The sequence below is a fragment of the Perissodus microlepis genome, chromosome 13, assembly GCF_051167445.1.
Source record: "Perissodus microlepis isolate ML-2025 ecotype Zambia chromosome 13, ASM5116744v1, whole genome shotgun sequence".
Lineage (NCBI taxonomy): Eukaryota > Metazoa > Chordata > Actinopteri > Cichliformes > Cichlidae > Perissodus > Perissodus microlepis.
In genome coordinates, this window is record NC_140473.1 from 2,244,554 (window position 1) to 2,264,616 (window position 20,063).

Sequence of the window (20,063 nt, forward strand, 5' to 3'; positions counted from 1 at the left end):
GTGGATTTGTGTGGTCTCTAATTTCAGTTTAGTACTAACTGCATTAAAACATGCAGTGCAATAAACAGCAGTGACAAAAAGCTCCAAATTCTTTAATTTCATTGTCACTTCACTGCAGGTGATTGCAGAGAAAGACTGTCCCACACAAGTTCCTTTTATCTCTTTCTGATCTGAAGTCTGTTCAGCTTCATATGATTTTGGACATGACTTTGCTGTCTTTGGACACATGAGGTGTTTGCAATGTAAATAAAATTGTACATGCACAGTAGGCCACTTCCTCTTGTTCAACAATGGAGGCACATTCTAGACAGATGTGTGAAGTGTAGTAAATGTACCGTTGGTAGCTATACTCTGGGTTTTGTCCAACCTAAATGCTTTCACACTTGCTGCAGTAAAGTGAGTGTGTTAAAGGTTTCTACACGTTCTTTGAAGATAAGTTGGAGCTGGACTAATGTCCAAGCACTTTCTCAGGAATCACAGACTTGCAGGTGTGTGGAATTGGGCTTCTGATAATTGCCGACCACAGAAAATGTGATATTTTTATGGTTATAATAATACTATGTAATTGATTTTGGTTACACTTTACGTTGTAACGAAGGCCTAATTACTGCTCCCATAGTATATTTAGCTTACTTTGTTTTTGTTTAGTTTTTTATTTTTAACAACAGTAGCACAAGACGAGGACATACAAGGGTAACAGGAAAAGCTATAAACAGCTTGTCCTGGATGGGAGAAAAACAGAATTGAAATCTCAACTGTGATGAGCCTGATATGTTCATCTACACAGATGCAAACGTGGATGCAATTTTGCTCACATACCCATACTAATATATGTATATTCATGCATAGTGTTATCTATATATACACGTACCCATGCACTCGTACAGAAATACTGATACACATAAATAGATCTGTGTGTAATTACAGAATGTAATTAGATGATGTAATTAGGTGCCAGTATTAATAATAGAAGAAGACATTTGCTGGAAGGATCTGAAAAGATAAATAACAACCCCGAGAAGTTGAAAGGGAAGCTTGAGGTGGCAGTGTTCAAATCAACAATATTAGTCTGAGTAAGGTGGTTGGTGATTTCCAAAGTTTGACACCATCTTTATTGTCCTTAGACTGAGGTCTGCCAGCTCTGAGCTGGACTCCAAACCTTCATCGATGGTCAGCTCAGAGCATGAACACCATGCAAAGCATCCTTGTTTACATGGCTCTCAGCGGTTGGAGATCCTGTAATGAAGTCGGCCTAGTGAATCAGATGTTTCACTCCTCCAGGGGTTTCCTGATTGGTATATTTCTGGATATCAGAATGTTACTTTGTAGGGCTAAAAATGGGGCTGTAAAAAAAGAAAATAAAGACAGAAAATGAATTATTCATTCAACAACAACAACAACAACAATAATAGTGAGTAAATGGGAAAAAAATTATTTTAAAAAAAGGTGAACTGGTCCTTCTGTCTTGCCACCAGGACATCCTGTTGTGTAATCACTTATAGCAGCTTCAATAGTGACCTACACTATGTTGCAACCTCTGCCTGTCCACTCTTTCTTTATTTTTACTAGAACTAATGGATGTTTTTATTACTTTACTTGCATTTTAAAAAAAAAATTCTATTATTAATAAAACTGTTTGTTACCGCAGTTGTACCAAATATATTGACTGCACTGTTTACTTCTCAAGCACACCATCATACCTACAGTAGAATGGTTGACAAAGAAAAGAATCAAAGAACTGCAGTGGTAACGCCTGGTCAAGGTCCAGACCTCTCATTGAAGGAGTAGTAACAGATCTAACAGTTTATGATAATAATAGTAATAACTGGATGATTGTTTACACCGCCTACTGGTGTTGGCCAGAGGGGCCGATGGCGCGATATGGCAGCCTCGCTTCTGTCAGTCTGCCCCAGGGCAGCTGTGGCTACAACTGTAGCTGCCTCCACCAGTGTGTGAATGCGAGAGTGAATGAATAGTGGCATTGTAAAGCGCTTTGGGTGCCTTGAAAAGCGCTATATAAATCCAATCCATTATTATTATTATTAAGTGCTGCAGCCTCTGCACTGATAAGGGTAACCCCACAGTGCCAACATTTGCACTATACAACCTTACAGTCTCATTAGAAATAATCGTCACTGGCTCATAGTAAAGCTAGTTTCCAGAAACATTACCAAATGTGGCCACAAGATGGCACTCATTTACAGGAGCAATAAAGCTTTTATGTGACAGAACTCTGCTAGGAGTTGCACAGTGATCACTTTCTCTTTAGTATATTTAATATATATTTTTGAATATTACACCGTTTAAGCACCACAGCATACATTGTTTCTTGATTTCTACGTCAGATCCACCCCTTGCTTGTCATGTCCTATAAAGACCAGGATGGTGATGATAAAAATGCTCAGCTTGAGGCTTCCCAACAGGACCTCACAAACAACAGCATGACTAAAGTTGATGTAGCAATAGCTAACTTAGTTAGTGAGTGTGACTGACTGCACCTTGCACTGCCAGGCTCAAAATCAGACACATGATTTAACTTTAAAGTCAGTGGAAACATCAAATTACAATGAAAAACATCCCTTCAGATAGCAAAGACAAAATGGCATGACATTGCATAAATATGTACTTTTTATTTGTTTTGACACAGAAAAATAGGAAAACACAAATCACAACGCATATTTATGAAACCTTCCACACTTGATAGTGTACAGCATTTGTAAAAAATGTTTTTATCATCTTTGATAAAAGATCAATGATGGGAGAGAGAGAGATCACAACAGAATGATTGAGGTTGTCTGCAGCATTTGTTTTGCTGAAAAAAACCCTGCAAGATAAAATTAAGGTGGGCCGCTCTGCAGCTGTCACTATAGAAATGCTGTTTCATGAGTCTTTGTGCTAAATGTTCTGTTGATTTCCCTTTACATTCAGGTTCTGTTTCCTTTTATTTCCATCTACACATACAAACATCCAAAAAATTCCCCTTGCTATGATCATGTGACATCAGGATCTTGATGCTGCATATCTTTATTAAAATCCAACACCAGATCATTTCTGTTCACATTCTTCCTGAGCTCCATTTGAAAGCTCGACGATGTAAAGCAACTGGCCCGATCCATAAGGAAAAACCTTCATCTTGTGTCTTTCTGCCTGGAGCTAAAACACTGTATGTTATAGAGCTCTTCTCCCTGACTTCAGCTCCATGTCGCTCTGTCTGTATCGTGCTGAAGTCTTGAGAGGACATGATGACTCCATGTTTTTGAAGGGGGACCTCAGAAAGCCAAGAATATCCCCCTGAAGCTCCTGGTCTTAGCGACTAGGGGCTTTCTGGATCTCCACGAGCGGTTCTCACCACTGTAACCAAGTCAGCTGTTCTGGAGTGGAAGAAAGAGGAGAGACATGTGTGTTTGGGTTGGTGGCATCAATTTATTTACTTTTTATTTATTTTAACTAAAGACCAGAGATGGGCAGTAATGCGTTACTATAATCCGATTACTTTTTTCAAGTGACGAATAACGTAAGGGATTACTATTGCACACTATAATTAGATTACTGTTACTTTCCCGTAAGCTGCCTTACTGAGTTACTAAATTGTCGTGATTTTGTTTGTGAAAGTGTCTCATGACAATGACGTAAGGGTGTGCAGATCAACAATGATATGGAGTGTGGGAGAGAGTACATCCATGCAGCATTTAAAGCATGGATGTACTTACATTACTTTTAGTTTTCAAGCAAACCTCCACCCGCCTCACTCCTGCTAAACAGGTGAACATAGATTTAAGAGCGACAGGACTCAGTGCTGCTGAATGATTTTATTTATTTCCTGCTGTGTTTTACTTGCATCTATTTGAAAGAGCGAGTGTAAACACAAAACATTATTATATTTTATATCATTGAATATGCAGAACATAGGTTTAAATGTTAAACACATTTCTTCAAGTCAAAGACTGTTGCATATAATTAAAATTTTTGCTTAATGCAATGTGCATAAAATTGAAAGATTAAAACAAATAAAAAAAAATTTAGAAAGAGGCTTTCCATTTGATTCAATTTTATATGATGGATTATGCAGAAAAAGTAGAATATGGCTCAAGGTCTATTGCTTTATTACGTATTCAGGTTGTGTATCATGTTTTTGAAAAGTAACTAAGTAACTAATTATGTTTGATAATAAGTAATCAGTAAAGTAATGGGATTGCTTTTTGGAGAAGTAATCAGTAATGGTTAACTAATTACTTGTTTCAAATAACTTGACCAACACTGGTCCTAAGTCACACAGTAATAAGTTATCTAACCCAAAAAGAAACAAAAAGAATCAAAAGTAGAATGTGAAGCAGAGCCATCAGTCTGGGTTCAGGAGACAGACAGCTTAATTGAATTGGGTGACCCTGAACCATGCCTTAGTTATTACTGGTTTACACTGGTTGACTTCCCAGGATGCACTGAGCCCCTCTCTTCTTTCCACTGCTGATGTGTTTACATGTCACTACTGAATGTCATTAACTTTGGTCTTGTCTCTCTATGCACTGTTTTTTCCTTTTTACTCGCAACCCAACCGGACTGCTGACCAAGGTCTCTTCCTGTTAAAAAAAATTAAATTCATTTGAATTCAAATTGATTTATATAAAGACGCAACAAATCCAAATAATAATTAAAAAAAAAAAAGTTTTCTTCTGCTGGTCATCAAATTGTTGGGGGTTTGACTTTTACAAATGAAACACTTCCGGCCTAAAATTTGATTTTTGAATAAAAATCCACAAATAATCTATTCCATTACCTTTGTTCTGTGTGTAACCCTGTTCTGTACATGCTCTACAGAGACGTCTGGCTTCTCCTGGGAGTCTACATTGATTCCAGTGCAGTGCGGTGCAGAACTTGCCTGGTATTGCCTGCCACTCTGGTTTTCCCAGCAGGCAAAACCCTTGTTTTTAGACATTTTCCTGTGAGTCCTGTATTTCATTTTGGGGAAGGTGTGAGCACCACTGTCTGCCGCCTCCCAGGCATGTTCAGGCCACAGTGGTTCAGTCTGCGTAGCCTGGCTTATGGTGGCTCTCTGCAGGCGCACAGAGATTCTCTGGGCTGAGCCCGTCATCAGGGTGATGGACTGAGTGTCGAGAGCTGGAACTGCTGGTGTGACAGCGGGGAACTCAAACACCTCGTCCTCATCTGGAAAAAAAAAAAGGAAACACAAAACAGAGGACTGTGAACAAATTATTTATAGTGTCATGATACACCTCAGGTATTTGGGCTTGGTTGCAGCTGCTGAAGCATCAAATGTACAAGGTAAAGGCATTCGTTTTTTTACTATAGTAGTGCTCGGGTATGCTTTCTGCCTCTTAAAACCCCAGTGATTTTCCTGTGGTTTAAAACCTTACGTGACTTCTGAAATCGCAATTCCAGGCAACTAACAACTCTTGCTACATTGTATCACGTCATCTTAACAAGAATAAATTTAACAAGTGTTAAGTCGTTGAATTTTGTTCAGATCATATATGATCTAAGCACGCACCATAGAAACATTAAATTATTTTGTTCTAATTATAAGTTACACTTTTGCAAAGGTAATAACCTCCCATTTTCACTTTTTTGAGTGTATGCAGTGTTTGCAGTAGCTAAAAATGACCTTGACAGGCAGGCAACGTGGGGCTGCTGGGCAGTGAGCTGTGAGTTCCTCTGACTGGAGAAACGCTGCCCAGAGAGCCGGAGCGAATCAGCTTCCTACAGGCCAGAACCAGCAGCTCACGGCATTGTTTATGACAGTTAACACCACAGTCTGCAAAGCAAAAATAGAAGCATATAGTCAAATGTGTTCAAGTATCCATAGTATCATGACAGTTTGGCAGTTCTAATGTGAAGATCAACTTTCTTGCTTTGTTGTTGGAACAGCAGCTTCATAGGCAGCAACAACAAATTCTCACATCAGCCTAACTCATACCCTTCTCTTGATTTAGCCTCTACATCACGTGAATGTCAAATTTCTTTCTCTCTGCAAATGGACGTCCACCTCAGAGGATCGTGGATAAATCAGGACTGTACAGGACTCACCACCCAAATACAATTTTGCATTTTAGACCAGCATAGTGTGTAATAACTGCTTTTTGTGTCCCACCTGTAGCCATTTCAGTACATAAAGTTTGAAATTTTTGGCTACAGGAATGATAGTTGATGAAACACTTCACCTTATGTGTGAATTATACTTCAGGGGCAAATTAACTTATGACGCAAACGGACTCTAGACTCGCTGTAAATGTCTAAATCAAGCTTCACTACTCTGAGTTTTTGATTGTGCCACATTGTCTTTACAATCTTGATTTGATGTATAAGACGCCTCTAAAATTCTGGTTAAAGTTACAAAGAACTAGAGTGGCTGCCCTCACCATTAAAAAAAATAAGGTTGGCTATGTAAGTCATTATTAACGATGACCTTAAACCATGCTTTTTTTTTTACTTATCTTGCACCTAACCTTTTAGGTTAGGTTGGATTTTTTAGCAATGATGATTTCAGAGGGGGCTAATTGTTATTTCTCTCTATTCATTTTTGTTTTCTTGGAAGACCTTCACAGAAGAAGCCAGTGAAATTATACCTTTGCATTTGTACCCCTGTTTGATGATCCCCCAGAGCTGTAAAAAAATAGACAGAAAATAGCATCAGGTCACAACAAAGCACAGCAAATTTTGAAAACAAACAGGACACAATTACAACTGTTTGCACTATTTCCAGCAACTCTGTGCACGTCTTTTGTGTCTGTGCTTTGGACTCGGGGTAGTATCATAACAGTATGTACCCAGGTATTGTTTAGGCAACTGAGAACTAGCACGCAAAGACAGACCCTGTGAAATAAAAAATAAAAAATTAGAATGGGTGGGACAGTGGTGAGCACTGTCACCTCACAACAACAAGGTTCTTAGATTGAAGCATTCTGCGTGAAGTTTGTATTTTTTCCCAGTGCTTGTGTGTGTTTTCTTTAGCAGTATAGGAAAAACCTTCCACAGTCCAAAGACCTAAAGTGACCACAGGCAGATAAGGTGCTGAAATTGTACAGATTTAAAGCTCTGTAGGAATTTGTGGTTAGATCTGGCTTGTAAATGGACTTGCACTTATATTGCACCTCTTTCCTCTATTTGAGCACTCAAAGTACTTTCTAAGTCTCATTCACCTAATCACACACACACACACACACACACACACAGACAGACACACACACAGACAAGAAATACATTTTTGGACTTTTAACTGTGTTTTTCTTTTAACTTTTACAGTATTTTGGGGTGGCTGTAGCTCAGGCGGTAGAGCAGGTCATCTACTGATCGGAAGGTTGGTGGTTCGATTCCTAGCTTCCCCTAGTCTGCATGCCAAATATCCTTGGGCAAGATATTAACCCCAAATTGCTCTCATACTCCATCGGAGCATGAATGTGTGTGAATGCTACTTGGAAAGCACTTAGAACAATGTGCTTGTGCGAATGGGTGAATGCACAAGTTGTGTAAAGCGCTTTGAGTGCTCAGAAGAGTAGAAAAGTGCTATATAAGAACCAGTCCATTTACCATTATTTCCTACTGAAAATGACCTCCCGCACAGCCATATATACTACAACAAAGTAGTTAAGCAATAGGTTAACAATTAAATTAAAGAAAAGTTATTGATTTGCACTGTCTACTATAGAAATTAGATTATTTTATTTTTCTTAAAAAGAACACTTTCATTTATTATCAAAAACTTTGTTTTATAAATACAGGACATTCTGGGTAGTGAGCTACCAGAATCTTGTGTAATTTTAAAGATGTACTTCTGAAATGTAAACTTTAATCATATATTAAATTATTAAACTACACATATCATATATGTGTAGTTAAGCATCCTTCCACTGACAGAAGTGGAGCTTTACTGGTGCAGTGTGGGTTGCATGTCGCCCTTGATGTAAAATGAGTTTGACATCCCTGATCTATAACTACAAATAAAAAGAACAACATGCACACACCCATCCACTCACACTCCAATGGAGGCAATTCAGAATTTTGCATTTTGCCCAAGGAGGACAGACACCAACATTCTGATTAGTAGACAACGTGGCCTACCACCTGAGCCACGGCCTCTGAATGACTGCTAACTGCTTGTAGTTGCTCTTTAAAATCTAAAGTGCTTTGAGTGATCAGTAAGACTAGAAAAGTGCTGTATAAATGCAGTCACATAACCAGCAGAATTTATAGTATTAGATTCAGTTCATGTACTTTACATTCTACATGCAGTGAGTAATTATGACACACATATGGCAGGATATTATAGATACACACAAATCCAGCACAATGTTCGCAGAACGTGGGCTTCAGGTATGTCATCTCCTGAAAGTTATGGACGAATCCTGGTCCCATCTTACACTGCAGCAGAGGGTTAGCCCGAAGGAAATATGCTATCATCTCATCTTTACTGATCAATCCATCTCTGAGAGAGAGAGAGAGAGAGAGAGAGAGAGAGAGAGACAAAGGGAGAGAAACAAAAAGAGAATGAACCAAAGACAGTGGGTCATAGACAGGTCAGTCCCATCTCTGTCATCATCACAGCATGAAAACAAAGTGAAACAAAAATGACAGTAGTGTAGGAAAAAGTGGTACTTCTGTATAATAGCTCTTAAGCTGCAGTCACACAAGTACCCACATTACTTGCACGTGTGTGTGTGTGTGTGTGTGTGTGTGTGTGTGTGTGTGTGAGTGAGTGAGTGAGTGAGTGAGAGAGAGAGCACTTAAGCCTGTAAGTAGTAGTATGAAACATAAAGTAAGGTAAGGTATGGGTCCGTATGATCTCCAGTGGCACTGGCTCACCAGCGAAGCAGCCTCATCAATTCCAACCTCTGTACAGACACAGCCTGCTCAGTTTCAGCCATATGGAAGGTTTATTGGACAGGTCTTCACGGTGCAAATGACAATGACGAAAAAAGCAACTGGAAAAACATCCATACACTGCAAAAGATGGACGAATCCCCCATGATGTCACAAAGTTATTGCTCAAGTCTAGTTGTGTAATCTCCAGGTGAGCATTTTAAAGGCTGTGACTCTGGTGGTTTGACAGGAGAGAGGGGTATATCAAACTGAAGATGAGGACACGAAGTTGCAACAATTTATGAGCTTACACTATTTCTCTCTTTTGATATCAACTGAACATGAACTTAGTGTTTTATTTTGTATGATTTGACACTATTTGAGAATGATTTGAGGCCATACATTAATGAGGTTCCATCTGAGGGACTCTTTGCAGCTTAATGAGTTACCCCCTGCAGGTCATTAAGGTAAACGCAGTTTAAAGTGTATCTGCTGGTTTCATTTCTTCAGACGCTGAATCTAAGTTTATCTTTTATACTGTCTACAAAAACAACCAAACAGTTTTTGAAGGTAAATAAGTGGATACTTTGGAAAAGATAAACCGCTGAATAATCCTGAAGACAGTCATCAACAAGAACAAAACCGAATTTTTTGTGGCATCCATGGGTTTTAGACTTCAGGCAGTTATTGCCTTGTTGAAAAACTGGATTATGTTTTATTAGACAGCAAAAACAACAAACTTAACTGTATTGTAATGTTCCAAACTCACTGATCTTTATCCAAAACGCAGAAAGAGTCCAGCAAGGGGAAGTTGGCTGCAATGCTCTCAAAGTCTTCTTGAGAAATGTATCCATCCCGGTCATGGTCATAATTCCTGAACACAGACTTTCCCAGCGCAGACAGGGAAACAGATTACTTTCACCTACAACAGGAACCGTTTCTTCCGATTTTGAAAAGTATGTTTGTATACTTACATCCACTACCTTCCTGATATGTTTATTGACCAGACAGGGGTCTGGTTTGGTAGCGACACCAGATGCCCAGTCCAGTGGGGCCAATGGCTTGTTGGGAGTTGTTGGAGAGGTAGGCTGTGCAGAAGGACGAGACTTAGACAAACAGGACCCACCAAATATTCACATCAAGACAACAGGATCTTACAAAGCACTTTTTTTCTGTTTGTATTATTGTATTATTGTAGGGTCTTTACCTTACAATATAAAGCGCCTGAGGAAACGCTTGTTGTGATTTGATGCTATATAAATAACATTGAATTCAATTAAACCGAATACAAAGGCAAAAGGGTGTTTAATTTTCTGCCCTGTGTGATAAATGGTAGAAAGAAAAATTTGAAATTGTCCAAAAGAAGATTTTTAGTTGGTGAAAGTCTTTGATGAAAGTATGTCTGAGCAGTGGTTATAATTACACTAAAACTTACCAATTTAGAGTTACGGGGTTCCCTTAGCAATGACAGCTCATAAATCTCATCCTCAGTATAATACAGATCTAACGAAAGCTGAAAAATAAAAGGATTGCGGTATAATAAGTTTCAAAAAGTCAAAGAACAATTGAGGGTTGTAAAGTGACCTTTTGTTTAAAGTGCAAGTTCCTGTAGTAAAAAACAAGCCATACTAACAAAGCAGACTATCAAGAGAAAGGTTGTATGCAAAAAAGAGCTTCTACAAATCCTTTCTGAGACTAGGTAACGAGGACAACAAGCCAATATTCTCAAGGAGCTTCTTATCATATTCATATATGATAAGAAGCTCCTCCTGATTTGACTGATGAAAAAAAAGTCGAAAACAACAACAAGCGACAGAAACAAACAAGAGTGAAGAAAATTAAGCAGGGTCTTTAGAAAATAAAATGATCTATTTTTCCTTAACCTCTTGACAGATTCCTTTGTGTGTGCACAATTAGCTGGACAGTGACATTTCAAATCCATGTGTGGTAATCCCTCACCGTTAGTAGGTAGATGAGGTCCATGTTGGGTTCAACTTGGGCCACTGCACTCTGCAGGGACACCAGCTCATTGAAGGTCATGTAAAGCTGATGCATCTTCACGAGGTTCACCTTTTTACCATCACCAATCCAGTCAGGAAACACCACATGCACTGCAATCAAGTCCTTTAGGTGCACACCCAGTACTGGGATCTTAAATCCCTGGCACTCATTGAAGGCTTTTCGGTAGCAAGAGTAATTGTTGTTGGAAGAGACCAGCTCTGTCATCTCATTCCAGATCTGTGGCAAGAAGCAGCAAACGGTAAAGGGTACACCATATTCATAAGCAAATCAAAAGTTTAAGTTATGCATGTCTTTGGACTATGGAAGGAAGCCAAAGTACCCAGGCAGAACCCATACAAACATGTGGAGAACATGAAAACTCCAAGGAGAAAGGCCAGGTGGTGGAACCAAAATCAGGACCTTCTTGCTGTGAGTTAACAGTTCTAATCACAGCGCCACCGTGCTGCAGTACAAATTCCTTAATGAAACAGGGTAAAGGCTTGTTGCTAAGAAAATACATTGCCACTGAATCACCTGTAACTGTGTAGTAATCATAAATGAATCTACATACAAAAGACTGGCACTGACTTACCTTGACTACTTCAGGAGCCAAATATAAATGAGTCTCCTTTAGGCGAGAAATTGAACTATGGCTCAAGCCCCCCACCACCGCCATCAAAGTGTTGAAGTTCTGCAGGTGAAGGAGTTTCTGATGACCAGAGAAAGACATGTTGAAGATCACTGTTTATTGTCTAAAGAGGTGGCCTAGCGCCTTGCTTTTGGTCCTTGGTGTGCTAGTTTGGAGTGTGGCAATTTACTCAATTATTGTTTTGTTTTTTTAATTAAAATTCAAAAACACTGAAAAACTTTATTTAATTTTTTTATGGACTGTGGAGGGGATGTTAATCTAAAAGCTTACCAACAAATTAAGCTGACTCCTTTCTGAAACCACAGTACATGAATACAAGAGCTCATTATCACTGTACCAGTCTCCAATGACATATTAGATTGGTGATAATAGCTGAAGAAGAAAGCTTTGCTACCACTATGATTATCAGAGTAATTGTAAAAACTTACTTTATTTTAATAATCTAATAATGCTGAGATGAGAGACAAATGGCTATGTGAATAAAACCAAATCCAAACCAAGCCATCATAAGCTTTTGATGAGTCCCAGTCTGCTGCATGGAGCCCAGTCAATATTTACTTTTCAATTCAGCATTACATAACATAACAGTATGTTACAATATGCATGCTTACAAAATGAGAACATTTGCACTTGAAGCTGACCAAGCCATCTTAAAAACCAGCGCACAATATTCTGTGCAGCATGTCATTACAGCTAATGGCAGTGAGTTAAGTAGATTCATCCTTGACCCTTTCTGTAGACAGCCTTTACTTTGGTTGGAGAAAGGACGGGGCAGATAATTAGGGCCTGCATCCATCCTTCAATACAAATGGAAGAGTAATGGAGAAGCTCTTTGCCTAGAACACAGACAGAAAGAACCATATCCTGCACTGTTCCAAAAAATAGTAATGTCAAATTATTTTACTGTGTATTTTACAGTTGTGTACTGTTTTTCTAGAATATCATTACATTTACATAAGTAGACTGTGATCTGACACGTCAAATGTAAAATAACATAACATCACTGTAAATGTAATAAAACACAATTTACTTGTTTTTTAAATATATTTTTTTGTACATGTGCATATTTAGATTGTAAAAATATCCAGAAATCCAGAAATGTCTCCCATCATGCCTTGGGACATGTGCTGCTGTTTAGATGTTCTTGTTTTATTGTTTATGGTTACGTTACTTTTAACTGTTATCTTGAATGTTGTGTTTACGCCGTGGTGCAGCGTCACTGACAGTTGTTGTTTTGTAGAGAGAGTGCTGTACCATGAGTGACTTCTGTTGTGCTGTTGTTGAACCTTGAGGCACATTGTAGCACCGGCAAGTGTTTTAATAAAGAGCTCCCCCTGCCAGCTTTGGGTTAAATAACAAGCTTAATCTCTCTGTGTGAGCTTCTCTGTTAAAATTTCTCTGCATGCCATGATGTAAAACATTGCACAGACACGCTGTGCTAATTATATATTTTGAAAAAGAAATGTAGAGGTAGGAATTGCAATTAATATAAATAACATGTCGCTAAGCATCGGCCAATGAATGTGAACTAATAACAACAAGGTCGTGGGTATGGCTGCGACCATAGGAAAAAACCCTAATATGAAGGTATTTCACTGTGCATTTTACAGTAATGTTCTGTTCTTCTAGAATATCATTAAAGTTACGTAAATAGACTTTGACTTCACATTTTGAATGTAAATTAACGTTAAATCACTGTAATGTAATACAACATAATTTTCATGATTATTAAATGTATCTGTCTGTACATATGCATATTTAGATTGTTAAAATACATTCACAAATGTATCATGATTTCACAAATATCTGTCCGTTATTTGAAAGATTGAACTGTTGAATTCAAATGTAATGCTATGGAAAAGTATATAACATGATCCCTATAAGCTTGTGTTACATCACATAAGTATTATTATCATTGCTAGTTAGGGCGTTTGTGGCTCAAGAGTTGGCAGTTCGCCTTGTGATCAGAAGCTTGCCGGTTCGCGCCCCGGCTCGGACACTCTCTGTCGTTGTGTCCGTGGTCAAGACTCTCCATCTACTAGTGATGGCCAAAGGGGCCGATGGTGCGATATGGCAGCCTCGCCTCTGTCAGTCTGTCCCAGGGCATGCAATCAATTATTATTTAAACCAACTGTTAACTGTATATTTCTGTACATTTACGTATTATGATTCATATTTCCACATTCAGTGACCTTGTTTATAGGTAATTTCATTGTTTGATCACGTAAAAATGTTCCTAATTGAATGTCTAAAAGCACTTGGAAAAGGCAGAATCCCATGTCAAATTAGCGCAACAAACTCTATTTTCATTACTGAAAATGACCGTATTTTTATGGGACAGTTATTTTCTGTTATTTTACGGTCGTATTTTGGCGCCCCAGCTGCCGGAATATTACCGTTTTTTTAAGATGTTTTTTTTTTTTTCCTATTTATAGATGATTTCATTGTTTAATGACATTAACATGTTCCTAATTTAATGTTTAGCGGCACTTGAAAAAGGCGAGATCCCATGTCAAATTAGCGCAACTAATTGTATTTTCATTACTGGAAATAACCGTATTTTTATGCGGGAGTTATTTTCTGTAATTATACGGTCGTATTTTGGCGCCCCAGCTGCCGGAATATTACCATTTTTTCAAGATGCTTTTTCTAACAGTGTGTACTATATGGAACATAAATATTGATGATGGGGGAGCTTTTATGACTGAACAACAGCTCAAGTGCATTTGTTTTTTGTATGCTTTTTATTATTTGTTTTAGAGAAATATTAGAGAATATTAGAAATATTAAAGAAGCCATTTTTTTGCATAGTGTGGAACCATTCGTAACCATGAAGAATCTGGCTTAAAGGCAGCTAAACATACTCATCCACAGAAGGGCCATTAAATCTGAATGGTGACTGCCTGTGCAATCCATATGCTAACTGTTATTGTCTGTCTTCTCATAAGACTTTCACTTTTAACTACAAGAGATCAAAGCTGTACCAGACATATTTTAATAGATACGTCCTGGCTGAAACAAACTGGCTGTAGCTCAAGTGGCAGAGCAGGTCAGCCACTAATCAGAAGGTCGGTGGTTCGATCCCAGGCTGCCACCTAGCTGCATGCCAAATATCCTTGGGCAAGATACTAACCCCATGTTTGCCTACTGGTGGTGGTCAGAGGGCCCGGTGGCGCCAGTGTCCGGCAGCCTCGCTTCTGTCAGTGCCCCCCGGGGCAGCTGTGGCTACAATGTAGCTTGCCAGTGTGTGAATGACTGAATGTAGTGTGAAGCGCTTTGGGGTTCTTAGGGACTAGAAAAGTGCTATACAAATACAGGCCATTTACCATTCAAGAATAAGAATGTATATTTGCATTCTCTTTTTACAAATCCAGTGTGTCGGTGAATAAGACTTGTAGCAAAAAGCCCTTTAAGTGCTCAGCTTGAGAAGAAAAGTGCTACGTAAACACCTGTCCATTTACCAAACACTAGTATTATTTCTTATATCATTTATTTGAAACATGTTACTCTCTCATGAAAAACCAGTTTCTTTTGAATTTGATGGCAGAAACACATATAAAAAATGTCAGGTATGTGTGAGAGAAACAGCAGCATGATATTCAGCCTACATCCTCCAGATGGCACACTTCAGTTATGTGGTTGACGAAGAATTATTTTTTTTAAAAAAAGGGGGACATTCTATAACACCACTGTGCCTTTTAAAGTTAAACGGGTTATTTGTTTATGCAGGGCCCATCTCTCCCCCTAGATACAAACTATCTATCTATCTTTCTATATACTATACTATACTATCCATAGGGAGCTCACTGAATGGTTTAAAAACGATGAAAATATGTGAAGTGTTAGCCTCTTAAGGTTCAGTCAGTCCAATCCAATCATCATTTAGTGACAGATGTGAGTTTAGTTCACATCTACTGCCTTAGCTATAATTTAATGTATCTGGCATAAATTAATTCAGTTCAGTTTAATTCAATTCACACAATAAAAAACAGTTGCCTCAAGGTGCTTTACATTGTTAAGGTACAATATCAGAGAGAAAACCTTGACAAATCAAAGGACAGTGGAAAGAAAAAACTCCTTTTTAACAGGAAGAAACCTCCAGCTGAACAAGGCTCAGGAAGTAGCAGACTGCTGCATAAATACAAAAATATTATATTAGAACAACTATGAGGCCAAAATGCATATTAAAAAAAGACATAAATTGAAAGTAACTTCTGGCTTCTGAAACTGTAATGGTTGTACATGTGGCTTTAAATGTAGCCTAACCCTGTCTTACTATGTTAGACTTTAAGGTGGCAGTTTAGGGGAAAAGCTATCATAACATCTCTGAGCCTCTGCACTGCAAATGAACAAAGCCAAGATGCTGTTTTGCCACTTTAGCTGAGTGGGTTTTTTCTAATCTGTAAGATTTTACTGTTGCATTTTTCTTGATAATTTGTTTGACTAGTCAAAAGAAAAATCTTGAGTTTAAGATTTGGAATTTATGTGGAATGTGGAATTTAAACTTAATTATATAGTATGGTTTTGTAACAGTGCTGAGTCACCCTGTTATTTCTATATGTTTTGGAGAGAAATACTTTGTGAAAGCTGGAAGAGCTGTGCGTAGAGCCTTGCCCTCCTTGGCTTACCTGTGCCACATGGATGTATTTTGTGATGACCTCTGCACGGGTCTGAGGTGTGAGTTTGCTGAGAACCATCAGCTGCACCCATTGTGAAACGCCGTTGAACAAAGCAATGGAGCGCTCCAGAGTCAGGTTGTCCACCAAACAGCCATGGATCACATAGCTCTGGTAATCAGTGAACTAGGAACGACAGAGTAACATAAATCAGGTATCTGCCTTACAGAATCAGAAAAGATCCTACGCAAAGACTGAAAAAAAATGTCCTTTACATACTGTTTTTGTACCAGTGTTAAAACTGCCTACTTCTCTACCACCCTACATTTTGATCTGGGTCCTATTCTAGGAAATCTATTAAACACCTAACCATATGTCAGCTAGTGTAAGCCTTTTCTCCCACATATTGATATATAGAATTCAGTTAAGCTGTTTGATGATAAGACGCCGATGGCCCATCACAGCAGAATGGAATCCCAGCAAATGTTCAGCTTTCCAGAAGCTCTCCATCTAGCACAGGTGTGTCGAACTCCAGGCCTCGAGGGCCAGTGTGTCCAGGCCAGGTTTTAGATCTCACCCTGGGTCAACACACCTGAATCAATTGATTAGTTCATTACCAGGCCTCTGGAGAACTTCAAGACATGTCGAGGAGGTAATTTAGCAATTTAAATCAGCTGTGTTGGATCAAGGACACATCTAAAACCTGCAGGACGCCGGCCCTCAAGGCCTGGAGTTCGACACCTGTGATAGCATGAGTTAGCATTAGCTTTGAGCCAAAAAACTGCACAGCAGATCAGGGCTGGTTTTGGGAGCCCATGTATGTCCTGAAAGGATAAGGTTATATTTCATTTTTCATAAATTCCATTTATCAAAAACACTGAGATCAAAGGCCCCATGGAACTGTTTGAAGAAGGGATTTAATTCTGTAGCCAGTGTAGCCATTCTGTGTGCTCAATTCTGAAGTCAGGGATGGGTAGAACTTTCCCAAGACACAATCATGCAGAATTTCTTCTTGCTCATGGAGTCTTTTGTCTTCCGTGGACTTTGGTATATTGGCTGTCTGTGAATTCTGTGCAATCTAAAGTAGTTTTAATCCGGGTATGTGGCCAGCTGTTTATTTCTAACAGAGGACACAGATGTGTTACACCCTACAGTTGTGATACAGCATTCCTTTATTGAGGTCTCTGGAGATTTATGCTACAGCCGGAAATTAGTCAGCTGCTGGGGTTTATTGATGCCTTCCGGTCAGTGGTTACAAATCCCTTATGCTGAATACATAACCTGGGCCATGTACTATGAAGCAAGTTCAACAGACCCAGGGCGTGTTTTTGTTACCTGGATTCATTTACCCCTAGTTTGTCGATCAGGATAAGTGGTCACATGAATCTAGTTATCAACTTGCTAAGCTGCGTTTTCCCTGCGAGGTCACATGAAACGGTTGGTCATTACCGATCTAAAAGGGGGGGTTTTACGGATCATATGACTCTTCTTCCATCTCAAATGATCCATATGAGGGCCACATACTCTGGAGCCATTATGAAATGGTAATTATCAGTAAAATGTGACACTCTGGTATGTGTGTTCTTGTAGCTATATTTCTAGCAGTGTAAAAGTGACTTAGCAGGAGTATGAAACTGAAATATTTTATACATTTACCAAATTAACTGCATACGGCTGCACATGTAAAAGTTATTCCCCAGTTATTCCTCAAGCAGAGAATCTATATTAAATGAAAGAAACAGTGAAAATGTGGTATTTAAAGGTGATTTAAAACTGAAACTCCTTACCTGCTCCTGACCAGAGTATGAAACAAGCTTTTGGGCTGTCCAGGTAACTTTTAGGGTTTTCGGTTCTTACTACCAAACGTTACTACTGCTAACGTATAAACGGATGCATAAAGGCTAGTTTTTATAGGGCACCTTTCTGCTTAACTTGAGCTCTCAAAATATTTTATACAGCATTTCTCATTAACACACACATTTAGTTTTTTGTCAAGACTTATTTTTGGGATGGAAACAAGAGCCTATCGTACAAAGGGATTGAAGCACCTCCCTTCGAATGGCCTACTCTGCCTCTGGAGCACAGCCACCTCTGTGGATCCAACCTGCTCTGGAGAGATTTTTGCAGGAATGTGCATGTATTAATTCAGTGATTTACAAATAGCAGCAGCAATTGTGCTCAGTGATAAAGCAGTTAACTTGAATTAATTGAATTCAATTTTATTTATATAGCGCCGGATCACAACAGCAGTCGCCTCAAGGCGCTTTATATTGTACAGTAGATCGTACAATAATAGATACGGAGAAAAAGCCAACAATCATATGACCCCCTATGAGCAAGCACTTTGGCGACAGTGGGAAGGAAAAACTCCCTTTTAACAGGAAGAAACCTCCGGCAGAACCAGGCTCAGGGAGGGGCGGGGCCATCTGCTGCGACCGGTTGGGGAGAGAGAAGGAAGACAGGATAAAAGACATGCTGTGGAAGAGAGACAGAGGTTAATAACAGATATGATTCAATGCAGAGAGGTCTATTAATACATAGTGAGTGAGAAAGGTGACTGGAAAGGAAAAACTTAATGCATCATGGGAATCCCCCGGCAGCCTACGTCTATTGCAGCATAACTAAGGGAGGATTCAGGGTCACCTGGTCCAGCCCTAACTATATGCTTTAGCAAAAAGGAAAGTTTTAAGCCTAATCTTGAAAGTAGAGATAGTTTCTGTCTCCCGAATCCAAACTGGAAGCTGGTTCCACAGAAGAGGGGCCTGAAAACTGAAGGCTCTGCCTCCCATTCTACTTTTAAATACTCTAGGAACAACAAGTAGGCCTGCAGAGCGAGAGCGAAGTGCTCTAATAGGGTGATATGGTACTACAAGGTCATTAAGATAAGATGGGGCCTGATTATTTAAGACCTTGTATGTGAGGAGCAGGATTTTGCATTCAATTCTGGATTTAACAGGAAGCCAATGAAGGGAAGCCAAAACAGGAGAAATATGCTCTCTCTTTCTAGTCCCTGTCAGTACTCTTGCTGCAGCATTTTGGATTAGCTGAAGGCTTTTCAGCGCGTTTTTAGGACATCCTGATAATAATGAATTACAGTCGTCCAGCCTGGAAGTAATAAATGCATGAACTAGTTTTTCAGCGTCACTCTGAGACAGGATATTTCTAATTTTAGAGATGTTGCACAAATGGAAGAAAGCAGTCTTACATATTTGTTTAATATGTGCGTTGAAGGACATGTCCTGGTCAAAAATGACTCCAAGGTTCCTCACAGTGTTACTGGAGGCCAAGGTAATGCCATCCAGAGTAAGAATCTGGTTAGATACCATATTTCTAAGCTTTTCAGGGCCGAGTACAATAACCTCAGTTTGATCTGAATTAAGAAGCAGAAAGTTAGCGGCCATCCAGGTCTTTATGTCTTTAAGACATTCCTGCAGTTTAACTAATTGGTGTGTGTTATCTGGCTTCATGGAGAGATAGAGCTGGGGGTCATCTGCATAGCAGTGAAAATTTATGCTATGTCTTCTAAAGATACTGCCTGTATAAGCATGTATAATGTAAACAGAATTGGTCCTAGCACTGAACCCTGTGGAACTCCATAATTCACCTTAGTGTGTGAAGAGGACTCTCCATTTACATGCACAAATTGGAGTCTATTAGATAGATATGATACAAACCACTGCAGTGCAGTACCTGTAATACCTACAGCATGTTCTAATCGCTCTAATAGGATATTATGGTCAACAGTATCGAACGCTGCACTGAGGTCTAGCAGGACAAGCACAGAGATGAGTCCACTGTCAGAGGCCATAAGAAGATCATTTGTAACCTTCACTAAAGCTGTTTCTGTGCTGTGATGAGCTCTGAAACCTGACTGAAACTCTTCAAATAAGCCATTCCTCTGCAGATGATCTGTTAGCTGAATTAAAATCTTTATTTTTCTTCCACTGCTTTGCGCACTTAATTACAATATTTATGATTTGCTGCAG

General features: G+C 39.1%; 1 protein-coding gene across 6 annotated transcripts in view; it reads right to left on the reverse strand.

The window, feature by feature from the left end:
- Positions 1–2,605: 2,605 nt before the first annotated feature.
- Positions 2,606–20,063, reverse strand: part of rasgrp3 (RAS guanyl releasing protein 3 (calcium and DAG-regulated)) — a 39,281-nt gene continuing 21,823 nt past the window's right edge. For 3 of the 6 annotated variants that reach the window (XM_084948678.1, XM_084948677.1, XM_084948676.1), the window contains exons 7-18: positions 16,090–16,263; positions 11,405–11,521; positions 11,153–11,290; positions 10,771–11,049; positions 10,247–10,324; positions 9,786–9,899; positions 9,581–9,696; positions 8,290–8,437; positions 6,582–6,618; positions 5,621–5,770; positions 4,775–5,163; positions 2,606–3,371 (exon numbers count right to left, since the gene is read on the reverse strand). In XM_084948678.1, coding sequence (XP_084804804.1) covers positions 3,363–3,371; positions 4,775–5,163; positions 5,621–5,770; positions 6,582–6,618; positions 8,290–8,437; positions 9,581–9,696; positions 9,786–9,899; positions 10,247–10,324; positions 10,771–11,049; positions 11,153–11,290; positions 11,405–11,521; positions 16,090–16,263 — 1,749 coding nt within the window. In that variant the 3' untranslated portion in view covers positions 2,606–3,362. Of the gene's footprint in view, positions 3,372–4,774; positions 5,164–5,620; positions 5,771–6,581; positions 6,619–8,289; positions 8,438–9,580; positions 9,697–9,785; positions 9,900–10,246; positions 10,325–10,770; positions 11,050–11,152; positions 11,291–11,404; positions 11,522–16,089; positions 16,264–18,109; positions 18,507–20,063 lie in introns of all 6 variants that reach the window. The other 3 variants (XM_084948681.1, XM_084948680.1, XM_084948679.1) reach the window with 3 other exon arrangements.